The 12,751-nt window shown below is 46.2% G+C and overlaps 1 protein-coding gene across 1 annotated transcript in view; it reads left to right on the top strand.

Annotated features, from left to right (window-relative positions):
• C3 (complement C3) overlaps nucleotides 1–12,751 on the top strand; it is a 62,215-nt gene that overhangs the window by 616 nt on the left and 48,848 nt on the right. Inside the window, exons 2-9 of the mRNA XM_006023345.3 lie at nucleotides 3,732–3,924; nucleotides 6,292–6,454; nucleotides 8,620–8,690; nucleotides 9,670–9,764; nucleotides 10,491–10,573; nucleotides 10,672–10,762; nucleotides 11,848–11,950; nucleotides 12,029–12,149. Of these exons, the coding sequence (XP_006023407.1) occupies nucleotides 3,732–3,924; nucleotides 6,292–6,454; nucleotides 8,620–8,690; nucleotides 9,670–9,764; nucleotides 10,491–10,573; nucleotides 10,672–10,762; nucleotides 11,848–11,950; nucleotides 12,029–12,149 (920 nt within the window). The remainder of the gene's footprint in view (nucleotides 1–3,731; nucleotides 3,925–6,291; nucleotides 6,455–8,619; nucleotides 8,691–9,669; nucleotides 9,765–10,490; nucleotides 10,574–10,671; nucleotides 10,763–11,847; nucleotides 11,951–12,028; nucleotides 12,150–12,751) is intronic.

The following is a 12,751-nucleotide window of genomic DNA, read 5'->3' on the forward strand; positions in this document are numbered from 1 at the left end:
GAAGAATCCAATGCATCTCAAACCCTCCTGCCTTGCTGTGTTGGATTTTTGTCTGCAGTCAAGCCATGAGGGAAAGTGGAGACCTAGGAGATTCTGAAGGGGCTTTTGTGTAACCAGGGATGCCTCGAGTCTAAAATGGTTAAGAACTGCTGGTCTGGACTCTGCGTGGAGGGGCACCAGCTCCGGGAACTCTCTTCTTTGTAGACGGCAGGGGAGATTTGCACCTTGTAGCCTAACCAAAGCGCGTAGGTATAGGTATAGCACAACCTGTCATGGGCTGAAGGTCACTTCATTAGAAGTGAGTTCAAGAAACTTTGATCCAGGAAAGCTTGTGTTCATATATCTATAGCTGTAGCTATATCATCTATAACTACAGCTACCTACTTTGGTTAGTCTATAAGGTAGAAAGCAGGGTAGATTTGCACTTTATGAACTAGCTAAAGTAAGTGTGTGTGTGTGTGTGTGTGTGTGTGTGTGTGTGTGTGTGTGTGTGCGCGCGCGCCACCTGAGCTGAAGCTCACTTCATCAGATGTCCACAAAAGCTTGTGGTGTATATGTGTGCATGTCTCTTGCTCTGTCACTTATTTATGCATAGATAGTTCTATCTATAGGTAGATATAGATATGTATGTGTGTGTGTGTGTGTATATATATAAATAAATATGCATGCATGCGTGTGTATCTAAATAAATATAGCGTGTGTATTTATGCATGCATACATGCACACGCACACAAGCACGTGCACACACACACTTTAGTTAGTTCATAAAGTGCAAATCTACCCCACCTTCCACTTGACTTCACACAAACATGGCAAGCTACATCTCTTTAGTCTCTGCTTTGTCCAATTCTGGGACTGACTTCAGGTTTGTAATTGATTTCAAAGTCAGGTTTTAAACGCACGACTTCTTGCCAGGGGGAGCAGGTGAGTGATGGTGATGTTTCTCCCTGTGGTTTCCAGCACCTAAGGAGCTAATGCCACCACTAGCCCCTGTCCTGAAGGTGAGTTGTCTACCCTGTGAGGAGCCCTTTGGTCTAGATCCAGCCTCCAAAGGAATCCAACACCCCTTATTTAATAAATAAGAGGGACTTTGAGCCTGGAGAGGAGCATGTCTCCACCCCTCCCCACTGCAGCCCCAAAGCAGATTTAACCTAGCTGCTCTGCGTCCTGTTTTTAGTAAAGTCCTAGCAGTCTGGACATGGCATGGGCTGACTGCTGAGACAGCACTGAGGAAATCTGGGTGAGTTTATGTAGTTTCCATTGAAACGCCAGCTGCTTCCACTTCACTCCTATTAGCACCCAAGAAAGCTGGTGTCAAAGTTACTTGGGCCTGGGCCTGGATATAGTTATGATTTTATATGTATACTAGCCAATCGCCCATCAAGAATAGCAGGGGGGAGGGGCCTGGGATGTAGTGCCTCCACCTAACACCCCATGCTGCCGCTGTTCTGCCTCTTGCAGGGAGCAGAGCAGGGGAGCTGAGGCCAGCAGCTCTGTCCAGTCCTCAGTGCGGTGCTGCCCCATGCTTGGAGCACTCTGACTGGCTGTTTCCATCAGCCAATCAGAGTGCGAATAAAGCATTACAGACAGATAGACAGACTTAGGATTTTATAACATTAGAATATATCTGATGTAGTTAGTCTCCAAGGTGCAAATCTATCCTGCTTTGGGCCGGCATATCCATTAAGACCTGACTGAAGTGCAAACATACCACATTTTCTAATGCACCACGTGCCCTCAAAGTTCCCTTCCTGCGGCCTCTGTCCTGAGCAGCGCAACTGTCCTGGCACTGGCCTTGACATTGAAACACTTCCATCACACAGCGGACTGTGCCCTGACTTTTTTACCTGTGCATACAACTTTTGACCTTTATATGTTATGAAACTTCACTGGAACTTCTCCATTTGCTCTTCACATCAGAGTGAGACAAAGCAAACTTGGCTGCCAGTTTGCATAAGCCTTCTACTTCCCTGTACCTCCTTGCAATTTCCCAAGGCTTGCCTTCCTTTGTCAACTCACACCTCATTATTGTCCAAGTCAATCAACCAATCCTCTCTCAAGGCAGCGAGGTGAGAGTCACATAGCTAGAATGCAGCATTTCTGCTTTGGGGAAAAATTGCAACATGCTGAGATTCCCTTTTGCTCTCAAGAGGAGCTAAGACCTGAGATCTGTCCCAATGTTAAATTAAAACTAACGTAAATTAAAATGAAAAGAAATTGCATGGGAAGTGTCCAGATAATTCTCTTGAACTGCTTCCTTTGGTGAACATTCAGTTTTCATGTCTCATGTAGATGATCCCATCTTGATATGGAGAGGCCATTACTGTAGCCGTGGGTGGATCTAGGATTTTGAAAAGGGGAGTGCAGACGATGTGACACATCATCACATATAGCACAACACACATTTTTCTCCAGTTAAACAGAATCTAGAAGATTTGCTAATATGTATTACAGGCCTAGTGCTACATTATTCGGTTTAAGATCAAAACAAAACCCAAATATAACATTATTGGAAGGTAAACTCCTTTGCTAGATTATAAATTTAAGTTTAAAATAAACGCAAAGTAGGCAAAAAATTGTCAAAAGACAGTGCAATTAAATTGTCAAAATATAATGATTTATGCTTAACTATATCTCTTATTCAGATTTGTAAAACAAAATCTACTCTTCTTGGGTATCTTAGCAATGCTTCCAATACTTCACTGTCAGTCATTTCTACACCTGAGTTAATCTAACCACACCTCAATTAAGGGTTTTAGCTAGAGATAAAAACAGCCTGCAGGGATGTGAACTAGAAGAAAGGCATTACCAGGAATGGCGAAGAGACAGCAACATTGCAGAGGGAAGGACAGTTTGGACAGTGGAACATCAAGACCATTAACACCTGTGGAATGAAGAGATTAGTCGGAATAAGAGGGATGACAATGAGCCATGAAGTCAATGGACTCTTCCAGCATTGCCTGAATGGAAAACAGTTGGCTTTAAAGTGTGGGTGGAACAGGAATCAAAAGGTTGTGGGGGGGAGAACTGCACCGCTGCCCCCACGCCCTGGATCCAACCCTGGCTGTAACAAAGCACTTTGAGCCTATTAATGTGACACGTTTTAATTGTTTCCTATTGTTCACTTCTGTGAAGTGGATGTGTCGGGGCAAAACATTTCAATTTCAGCCAATCAGTCATTTCTAATATATTTTAGGTAGAATAGTTATTTATTTTTTCATTCAGTTATTCAAATGTATATGCTTCAATTCCCAGCAGAGGCTCAGGGCTGCTTAAAACAGGAGACAAGGAAACCTAATACTATAGGAGAATGATAGAAGGAACCAAAAACTGAAAAGGGAACTAAAAAAGAAAAGAAAGAGAGATTTTGAGCAGGTGATTCTCCAAATTTTAGAATCCAGCCTCTGCTCTGTTGTTTTGATACCTTCAGCTCCAGACTTCCAGAAGGACCCCAACCACGTCTCTGAGCTCCTGCTTTCCAGACCATGCCCACCCTTCTTGGATTGGGCTCTGAGGGCATCCTGCAATGAAGAAAGCAGCTTACCCACTTAACACATGCACTGCAATATCGAGAGGCTGATTTAGTGGGGGGAAGGTGCATGTTGTATATGAAAAAATACAGTTGATGGCCATTGCTTTGAAAGCCACAGAGGGAGGGTGGAAAAGGTCCTTGGAGTGAAATGTGTGATAATGATTGAGTTTAAATCCCATGAACTGTTTTCCATTCACAGCTATTCCCTGATCATACCCAATGTTTTGCGGGTAGAGAGTGAAGAGAAGGTGGTGGTGGAAGCCAATGGTCTTAGTGCTGTCACTGAGGTCACCATCACCGTCCATGACTTCCCCTTCAAGCGACAAGTCTTATACCTGATCAAGGCAAACCTAAACCCTGACGAAGGGATGCTAACCACCGCCACGATAAAGGTGGGTACAGCTTCTGTTCATTGGATGACAGGAATGGTTTCAGGGCAAAGATGTTATAAGTGCTGTATTTTCTTGCATGCCATATGCATCCAAAGAAGGCATGCCTTATTTTGGGAATGCAGAGTGTGGATGAATTCAAACATCAGGGCCTAGCACTGGACTTTTCATGGAGAGACCACGATGCAAAAAAGCTGATAGTTTCTTTGTGGGACAGCAAGCAGACTCTACATTAGCTATTACCACACAGAAAAGAGATCTGAGAGTCACTGTGGACAGTTCACTAAAAAAAAAAATTAGCTCAGTGCCCAGCAGCCATCAAAAAGACAAAGTGTTAGAAATTATTAAGAAAGCAACTATGAACAAAACTGAAAGTATCATCATGCCCCTTTCTATTAGTCCTGTGCGAAGTGGTTAGTATTTGCTTTGGATTCGGCTGATTCAGGGGACAGTGATTTGATTCGGTGATTTGAATTGCTGTCCTGATTCGATTAGGCTGAAATGTGATTCAGAGATTCAGCAGCAGCTGATGTCCGAATCAGCCAGGCCAGGCCCAAACCCCCGCCCCTCTCCCAGCCGGGCAATGGCTGCCCCGCCTGCCCTAGCTCCCAGCACTTGGGGTAAAAAAATGCCCCAGCTCAGCAGGTGCTGCTGGGCGGGGGGCGAGCCCTGCTACCCCCACTGTGTGGGGCTCTGCATGAGCCCCTGAATGCACCCCCAACCCCGCAGGTGCCCCACCCGGGCCAGCTCAGGCCCTTGAAGAAAAAAAAAACCTGAAGAAAGCCTAGGACTCCCCGCCCCCACCAGCACCAGCAATCCCTGCTGCTCCCCGCCATGTGGGGGCTCTGCACGAGCCCCCAAAGCCCCAAGGCTGCACCAGGAGTGGTCAGTCCGGGACTCTGGCCCTTTAAGAAAAAAAAGCCAAGGAAAACCAAGGTTCTTTAGTCTGTCCTCAAAGGGAAGTACCTCCATACATACCACTGATCATCCCTGCTGCCCTTCAAGGGCTTTCCTTGGCTTTTTTTTTTTCTTTTTTTTTTCTTAAAGGGCCAGAGCCCTGGCAGGGCAACCGTGGGGGGAACGGGGGGTGGGGTTGAGGGAGCTCGTGCAGAGCCCCCCATGCAGTGGGGGTAGTGGGGATCGCCCCAAACCCAGCAGCACCTGGTGAGCACCAGAGATTTTTTTAAAAGCACCGGGAGCTGGGGCAGGTGGGGCAGCCATGGGCAGGGCTAGGGGAGCAGGTGGGGGTCAGGGAATGAGGAAGCGGGGGTGGTCAGGGGGCCTGGCAGGGGGGCCCCCATGGTCCCCTCCCCCCCCCGTATCGATTTGGACCTTTAAATTGGTCCCCTGATTTGATTTGGATTTGGGGATTTGGCCACCGAATCGGGCTGAATCGCCTCCGAATCGAATCGCCACCCAAAGCTTCACACAGCCCTACTTTATATATCCATGGAACATCCACAACTTGAATCCTGTGTTTGGTTCTGGTCCCCACACCTCAAAAAGAAGATGGAACTGGAGCAGGTCTAGAGAAGGGCAACAGGGATGATCAGTGATATAGAGGTACTTCCCTTTGAGGACAGACTAAAGAACCTAGGCTTGTTCAGTTTAGAAAAGAGATGTTTGAGGTGAGAAAGGAGAAGGGTTTTCAAAATACTAAATGGTGAAAAGGAAGTCAATAGGGATTTATTAGCGACTAGCTCTCACCAGATAAGAATGAGAAACTAGCAGGTAGTCAGTTTTAAACTAACACAAAGCAGCTCTTTTTCACCCAGCATATCATTAAAGTGGGGAACTCGTTGCCACCAGATGTAGTGCAAGCTGAGAGGTCAGCCAAATTCTCGAATAGACTAGGCACATGCTAGGAGGAGGGGGGCATCAGTAGCTATTGAGCAGGGGAGTGAGGGGCACAGCCTCTGAATAGAACTTCCTAGACCCATAATGCTGGAGGTTGCAAATGAGACAGGAACAGTGGGGAAAAACGCTAGCCAGACCCAGTTCACTCTCCTTTTCAGCATCTGCTCTCCGTTGCTGTTTGACACAGGAGACTGGGCAAGATGGACTTATGTTCTGACTCAGTACATGGCAGTTCTTATGTTCTTACTATATTTTTTTGCATACCAAATGCACCCAAAGACATGCCTTTTTTTTGGAATGCAGAGTGTAGAAGAGTTCCAGCATCGTGGCCTAGGACTGGACTTTTCATGGAGAGGCCATGATGCAAGACGACTGATAACTTCTTTCTGGGACAGCAATTGGAAGTCAAGGGGTAGAATCTAGCGATAACCATTTCATGGCCATTTTCAAAACTGACAGTGGTTTTTTGGCTACTCAGCCCAAAACTCACCCAGCCATGATCTTCTCTTTCAGATTTCCTCTAATCAAGTCAAGAAAGATTCCAGGGACAACCAGTACGTCCTCATCCAGGCCAAGATCAAAGATGTTACTCTGGAAAAGGTGGTTCTGTTGTCCTTCCACAGTGGCTACATCTTCGTCCAGACAGATAAAACCATCTACACACCTGGGTCAACAGGTACTTACCTTCTGGTGACTGCTTTTTGTGGCAAAGCATGAGAGAGACCGCCTTTATGTCTGATCTCAAAGGGATTTCCTTGTCCATAGTGCAGTTCTTGTCTTGTGTGGCATAAGAGAGAAGGTAGAATAAAGCTAGAGGTGAGATCATAGACAAGTAGGACTGTAAGGGACCTCCAGAGATCATCTAGTCCAATCCCCTGTCTGAAGCAGAATCATCTCTATCCAAATTATCCCATATAAATCCTTCATCTAACCTCTTAATAAAACTACCATCAACCTTCATACAACACAAGACATCACACCCAAACCTGACATAGGTAAAGCAGGGGGACCATGACAGCCAATGTCCTGCAGCTGTAGAAGGTTGTTAATAAACACTCAAGAGATCCCAAGCAAAGTCTGTGTCCCTGCTACAGAAGACGGCACCCCAACCCCAATCCATCCCAATCTGGCCAGGGAGTAAAATTCCTTCCTGCCCCAAATGTGGCATTGATGTGACCCTGAGTAGAGGGTCAAGACCTCAAGCCAAGAATCTCAGAGTTAAAACTCAGCTGGAGCATTGGCATGGCCCAGTCAAAATCCTCAGCCTTGGCTACAACTAACACCAAGTGCCCCTGGGGAAGGCTTAAAAAGAACATGACAAATGTAGCACACAGTTTTGGGGGTGAAATTCCCTCCAAGTCCTATGCAGCAACCAGATTGCCCTTACTGTCCTGAGCTAGTTGCTTTTGTGCCATTATTTCCTACCTTATATACTAACCAAAGTAGTTGTCTGTAGTTATACATGATATAGCTGTAGCTATAAATTATATAGCTATAGATATATGCCTGGGCACTCTAGGGTCCCATGTGACCCTTGTAAGGGTGCTGCATGGTGCAACATTAGCATAGCTAGTATACTGATCAATAAATACCTACATATGTGAATGAGAACAACTAAACAACACACTTTAATTGTGGAGCAGTAGGCAACCTTTGCAGAACCTTTGTCTCTTTGCAACTGGAGGACCATCTTCCAATTCCTAGCTTCTGTAGTCTTCAAAGGGAACATCTCTAAATTATAATCTCTCACCTACAAGTAGGTGTGCAAACACCTACATGGGATACATAGGATCAACTCGGAGGTTTCCAAAAGGACTTTAGGGTGTCCAAACTGTTCTGACCTATTGTGGGTTTACTGGGTTCTTTGCAAGGGAAGAATTGCTCTAGGATTTCTCAATAGTCAAGAAACAAATGAAAGTGAATGGTTGGCATTGGCCAAGGTGGGGTGGGACTTGCATCCCAACAGGTCAAGAATTATTGCCTTACCCTCATAATCCTCACTGAGATGTCTCATTTTGCTTCATGTACCAAGAAACTGGGTACTATGGATCTTCATCTCAGTTATGGATTCATCATCCAATTGAATGGAGGAAGTACCACACCCAACCACCATCTCAAGGCCCATGCAAAAATTATGGTTGAGGTGTGGTTCTACAAAGGGAGGTGCTTGTGAGATAGCTCCTTGCCCTGTCATACCTGAAGCTTCAGGATGTGGGGAGAAAAGCAAGACAACATAATAGTCTTCAGATGCCAAAAGGGTAATAATGAAGAGCATGGAGGTGGGCTTTTCTCTGGCCATAAGGGACAGAACTAGGAGCAATGGCCTCAAGCTGTAGCAGGGGAAAATTGAGGTTGGAGATGAGAAACTTCCTGCCTCTGAGGGTGGTCAAGCATTGGGACAGGCTTTCCAGAGAAGTGGTAAGGTCTCCATCCCTGGCAATTTCCAAGAGCAGGTTGGACAGACACTGAGCTGGGGTGGGTTAGTCAAGGATGATCTTGTCTGGAGTAGGGGGCTGAAGTAGATGACCTTGTGAGGTTCCCTCAATCCTACTTTTCTAAGATCCCATGATCTCCTAAATTGACTATAGCCATGTAACTACCATTGATGGTCCATCCCCATTTATTGCCATCCACCATGGGGGATATACTCCAGCAAAGGAGCCTGGACTTGATGGGAGAATGATAGGCCATAATGTACCCGTCAATGCATATGATCCTATAAACTCCGGGAGAAAAAAGCTAGAGATAACTTAAGATGATAGCAAGAGGTTATTGAAAAACCAGGCATGTTTAAGGTTGCTGTATCCATTGGTTAATGCTTTCTGTCTTTTATTTTCTCAGTTCTCTGCCGGATTTTTGCCATGGGTCACAAAATGGAGCCATTATTCAAGACTGTGATTGTGGAGTTTGAGGTGGGTGCTCTGGTCTGAGTGAGCTTGTGAGGAACATCTGGGTTCATCCATCATTTTGGGTAATGTCCAGCCCCTTTTGGGACTGAGAAGGCTGTAGAGAACCCCTCAGTGGCTGTTGTCATGTGACGCATCTAGGAGGAAAGCCCATGTTTTCCCAATACTTCTTGCAAATCTCCTTCACACAAATTATCCTCCCTTTGTTAGCTGTGCAGCTTCCATATTTTATGAGGGATGGATAATGCATGTTAGCCATCGTGCAAAGTGGCATGCTTCTTTGGGAAGAACTAGGTAGTTATCTGGGAAGATCTTGTGGTTGAAGACACAGTAGATGCCTGTTTAAAGCAACATCTGGTAGGAGCAAAAATCTCTGACCAGTAACATTTTCCTTGGAATAGATTGTATGCCCTGTTATAAGCTGTTTCCAGCATCTCCACTTCCATAAGAAATATGAATCAGTTAAGTCCAGGAACAATGGACAGCTCAATGCAATTTTTAAAGGAGTCCCCTACCCTAGAGTTAACCAACCTGTGGCATGGGCAACCTTTGTGTATGGTATGGGGCAGATTAGGGAGGGGACAGGGAACACAGTGGTAGACAGGACAGGGAGAAGAAAACAGCAACAGATTGGGCAGGGAGCAGAAAGCAGAGGAGCTGATGGGACAGGGAGGCAGGGAAGGGGGCAGAAAGCAGAGAAACAGAAGCCCAAGGCTGTGAGCAGAAAGCAAAGTAGCCAATGGGGCAGGGGAAGAGGATCAGGGTGGCACTTACAGAGGGTGCAAGGCTATCTTGTGGCCCTCCTTCTGAAAAGATTGGCCCCACTGTTTTAGACATAAAGAAATTGGACTCAAATTAGAGTTACCATATTTCCAGTTCCAAAAAATAGGACATCTGTCAGGGGGTGGGGAGTATATATTCTTGTGGGGGTGGGACAGTTTCTCCATAGTCCCTCTCTCACCTCCCTGCTGCTTCTCCTTCCCAGACCCCTGAGGGTATCATTGTCAAGCAGTCTCCTGTCTTCTCACCCATGAAAACTGGCATCTACTCCCTTAACTACAACTTGCCTGAGATTGTCAAGTAAGTGGTCTTGGTTTCCAGCCCATGAAGTCAGGCACAGATTAGGGCTGGTGGCATAAAGGTGGCATGAAACTCATTAATCTAGGCAGGGCCAATTAGCTAGCTCATTTTCTATGGGCATTTCCTAGTGACCTAGAGAGAACATGGTCCTTGGCTTGATTCTGTCATGAGTACCAGAGTAGAGCAAGACAGACTTCACTGCTGTTGTAGGGGGTGTCAAACATAAGGTGCATGGAGGCAGACCCATCCCTTGGGGTGGGGGGGTGAGTCGGGGCAGCCACCTCAGGTCCCGTGCTTTTGGGGGGCCCTGCAGACAGTGCTATTGGCACGTGCTGAGAGTGTCACCACTCCACACAACCACTGTACACCACCGGCTTCATGCTCTGGCCACTTGCCACACCCCCAGGTTCAGCTCTGCATGGAGGAATAGAAGCATGGAGACAGTGTGCTGGAATGGCTGGGCCAGCAAATAGTAGTGGTCAAGTCCAGTATTAACCCCTTCACAGCTGCCAATGAACTGGCTGAGGATGAATTATCTGCTACATGCAGTCAGCCATGACAAGAAAAATCTTGTTTTCTACCTCCAGCCTTTGACAAATAAATCATGTGTTTTTGTGGGTATGCGGTATGTGAGAAGGCTTGGTATGCCAAGTGACCTTGGTTAAAAAAAAAAAAAAAAAAGGATGTGCTGTTTATTAAATTCTTCCTTATTACTTTCTCCTCCAGTTTGGGAACATGGAAGGTGGTGGCCAAGTTTCAAGACTCCCCACTACAGAATTTCAGCACACAATTTGAGGTCAAAGAATATGGTAAGAAACTTCTTCATTGAAGGATCCAGCTTTGCTTTGCTGGTCACCTATACCCTGCCCTACATGTTCCATGTTCTCTTCCCCTCTCCTTTCTCCAGTGCTGCCCAGTTTTGAAGTCATCCTGGAGCCAAGCGAGAAATTTCTGTACATAGATGACGACAAAGACTTCAGGGTTTCTATCACTGCCAGGTAGGTCTGTAAGCAGGAAGAGGGGATCAGTTGGTAACCACTGGGTATAGATATCTAGAGAGCCTATACACGAGCACAGAGGCTGCTCCAACATGCTGGAATTCCAGCACATCAGAATGTGGCAATTGCGGCGCTCCAGCAGCCTCCTGCATCTTATGTATTGTCGAACGAGTTTTAGTTCAAGTGCCCCCACCACCGTTTTTAAGTGCAGGGATGTGATGTGTGCAGGAGACATGGCAGTGCTTTAATTGGAGCACTCTATTTAAAGCGGCACCCTCCCACCCCCAGGAACACATGTAAAAGTGCCCCAATGGCTTTCTCTAGATGGGATGATTGTGATGTTGAGGATCGATACTCAAAGTGAAGTCACACTACAGGGTTGGGTTAAATGTTTGCTTTCAAAACTATGTTGGGATGGGAAAATGAGGTCTTACAAAACTACATTTTTCACAGAAAGCACCAGTTTTTCACTGAAATCCACAAGGCTTGAAAGGAAAACCAAAAAGATTCCATTCTTAACTGTTTGAGTGGCTCATAGCCCCATTCCCATAAGGGCACTGAGGTTAGATTTTCCCCCTCTGGAGGACTGCGTGCAGCTTTGAGCCCTGCACTTGAAGAAGGATGTGGACAGATTGGAAAAAGGGTTGAAGATGGTCTTTTCTTTGTGGCCACAGTGGACAGGACTATGAGCAACAGCCTCAAACAGGGGAAACTGAGGTTGGAGATGAGGAGGAACATTCTGACTCTGGAGGTTGTTAAGCATTGGAACAGGCTGCCCAGAGAAGTGATGGAGTCTCAATCCCTGGAAGTGTCCCAGAGCAGGTTGGCCAGACCCTGGTTGAGCTGGCTTACTCGGGGGTGATCCTACCTGGAGCAGGTATTTGGATTAGACCTTGTGAGGTCCCTTCCAATCCTGCTTTCCTATGATCTAAGTTGACCTTGTCCATGTGCCTACCACTGATGGTCCATCTCTCTTTATTGTGATCCACCATGGGACATATACTCCAGTAATGGAGCCTGGTCTTGAAGGGAGACTGGAAGGCCATCATATGACAGCCACTCTTACCTGTCCTGTTCTCTTCCAGATACCTGTATGGAAAAAAACTTGAGGGCACTGCCTTTGTTCTCTTTGGGGTGAAGATGGAAAATGAGAAGAGAAGCATCCCACAGTCTCTCAAGAGAATCCAAGTAAGTCCCAACCCTTTCCTTGTGGCACCCATGGGACTGGCTGGATGAGGTGGTGACACCTTCCCTCTCCTGTGTCAGATCCAAGATGGGGATGGCGAAGCCGTGCTGACCAGAGGAATGCTCCAGGCCCGGTTTCCAAACCTCCAGGAGCTTGTTGGCCACACGCTCTACATCTCTGTGACGGTCTTGACGGAATCTGGTGAGTGACAGTGATGAAGGGAAAACCCAAGATCTATTCAGAGTGTTCCTCCTTGAATGGTTTGCTCCATCAGTGGGTGCTCTGTTCAGCTAAGATCTGAGATTTCTGTGATTCCATCAGCAGGGTTTTTCAGAGGTGCCTTGAAAATATCGTATTTATTCACCTACCACACACCTCCCAAATCAGGTCTGCACATCATTTTGGGAAGTTTGAATGAAGAAAAAAAAGTGGTTCCTTTTAATAATACTGTTCAGAATCAGGTTTCTCATTTAAGACATGCCCCCCTGATTTCTGGCAGCTGATTTTTTAGGAAAAAGTTATGCAGGGGCATATCCAGGTGGTGGTGCAGTGGTAGAGTTGCACCCCACTTTGAATCTTGTTCAGTGTAAACATTAAAACCAACTGCCTGGCAATGGCATTGGCATTTCTATTCAGGCATCAGTGAGGGAGTCACTTAACTTCATAAACACATAAGAACTGCCCTTTCCTGGGTCAGACCCTCAGTCCATCTTGCCCAGTCTCCTGTCTCTCACAGTGGCAGAGAGCGGAAGCTGAAAAGAAGAATGAACTCGGTCTGACCAGAGTTTTTCCCATTGTTCCTC

The sequence above is a fragment of the Alligator sinensis genome, unplaced genomic scaffold, assembly GCF_000455745.1.
Source record: "Alligator sinensis unplaced genomic scaffold, ASM45574v1 scaffold707_1, whole genome shotgun sequence".
Lineage (NCBI taxonomy): Eukaryota > Metazoa > Chordata > Crocodylia > Alligatoridae > Alligator > Alligator sinensis.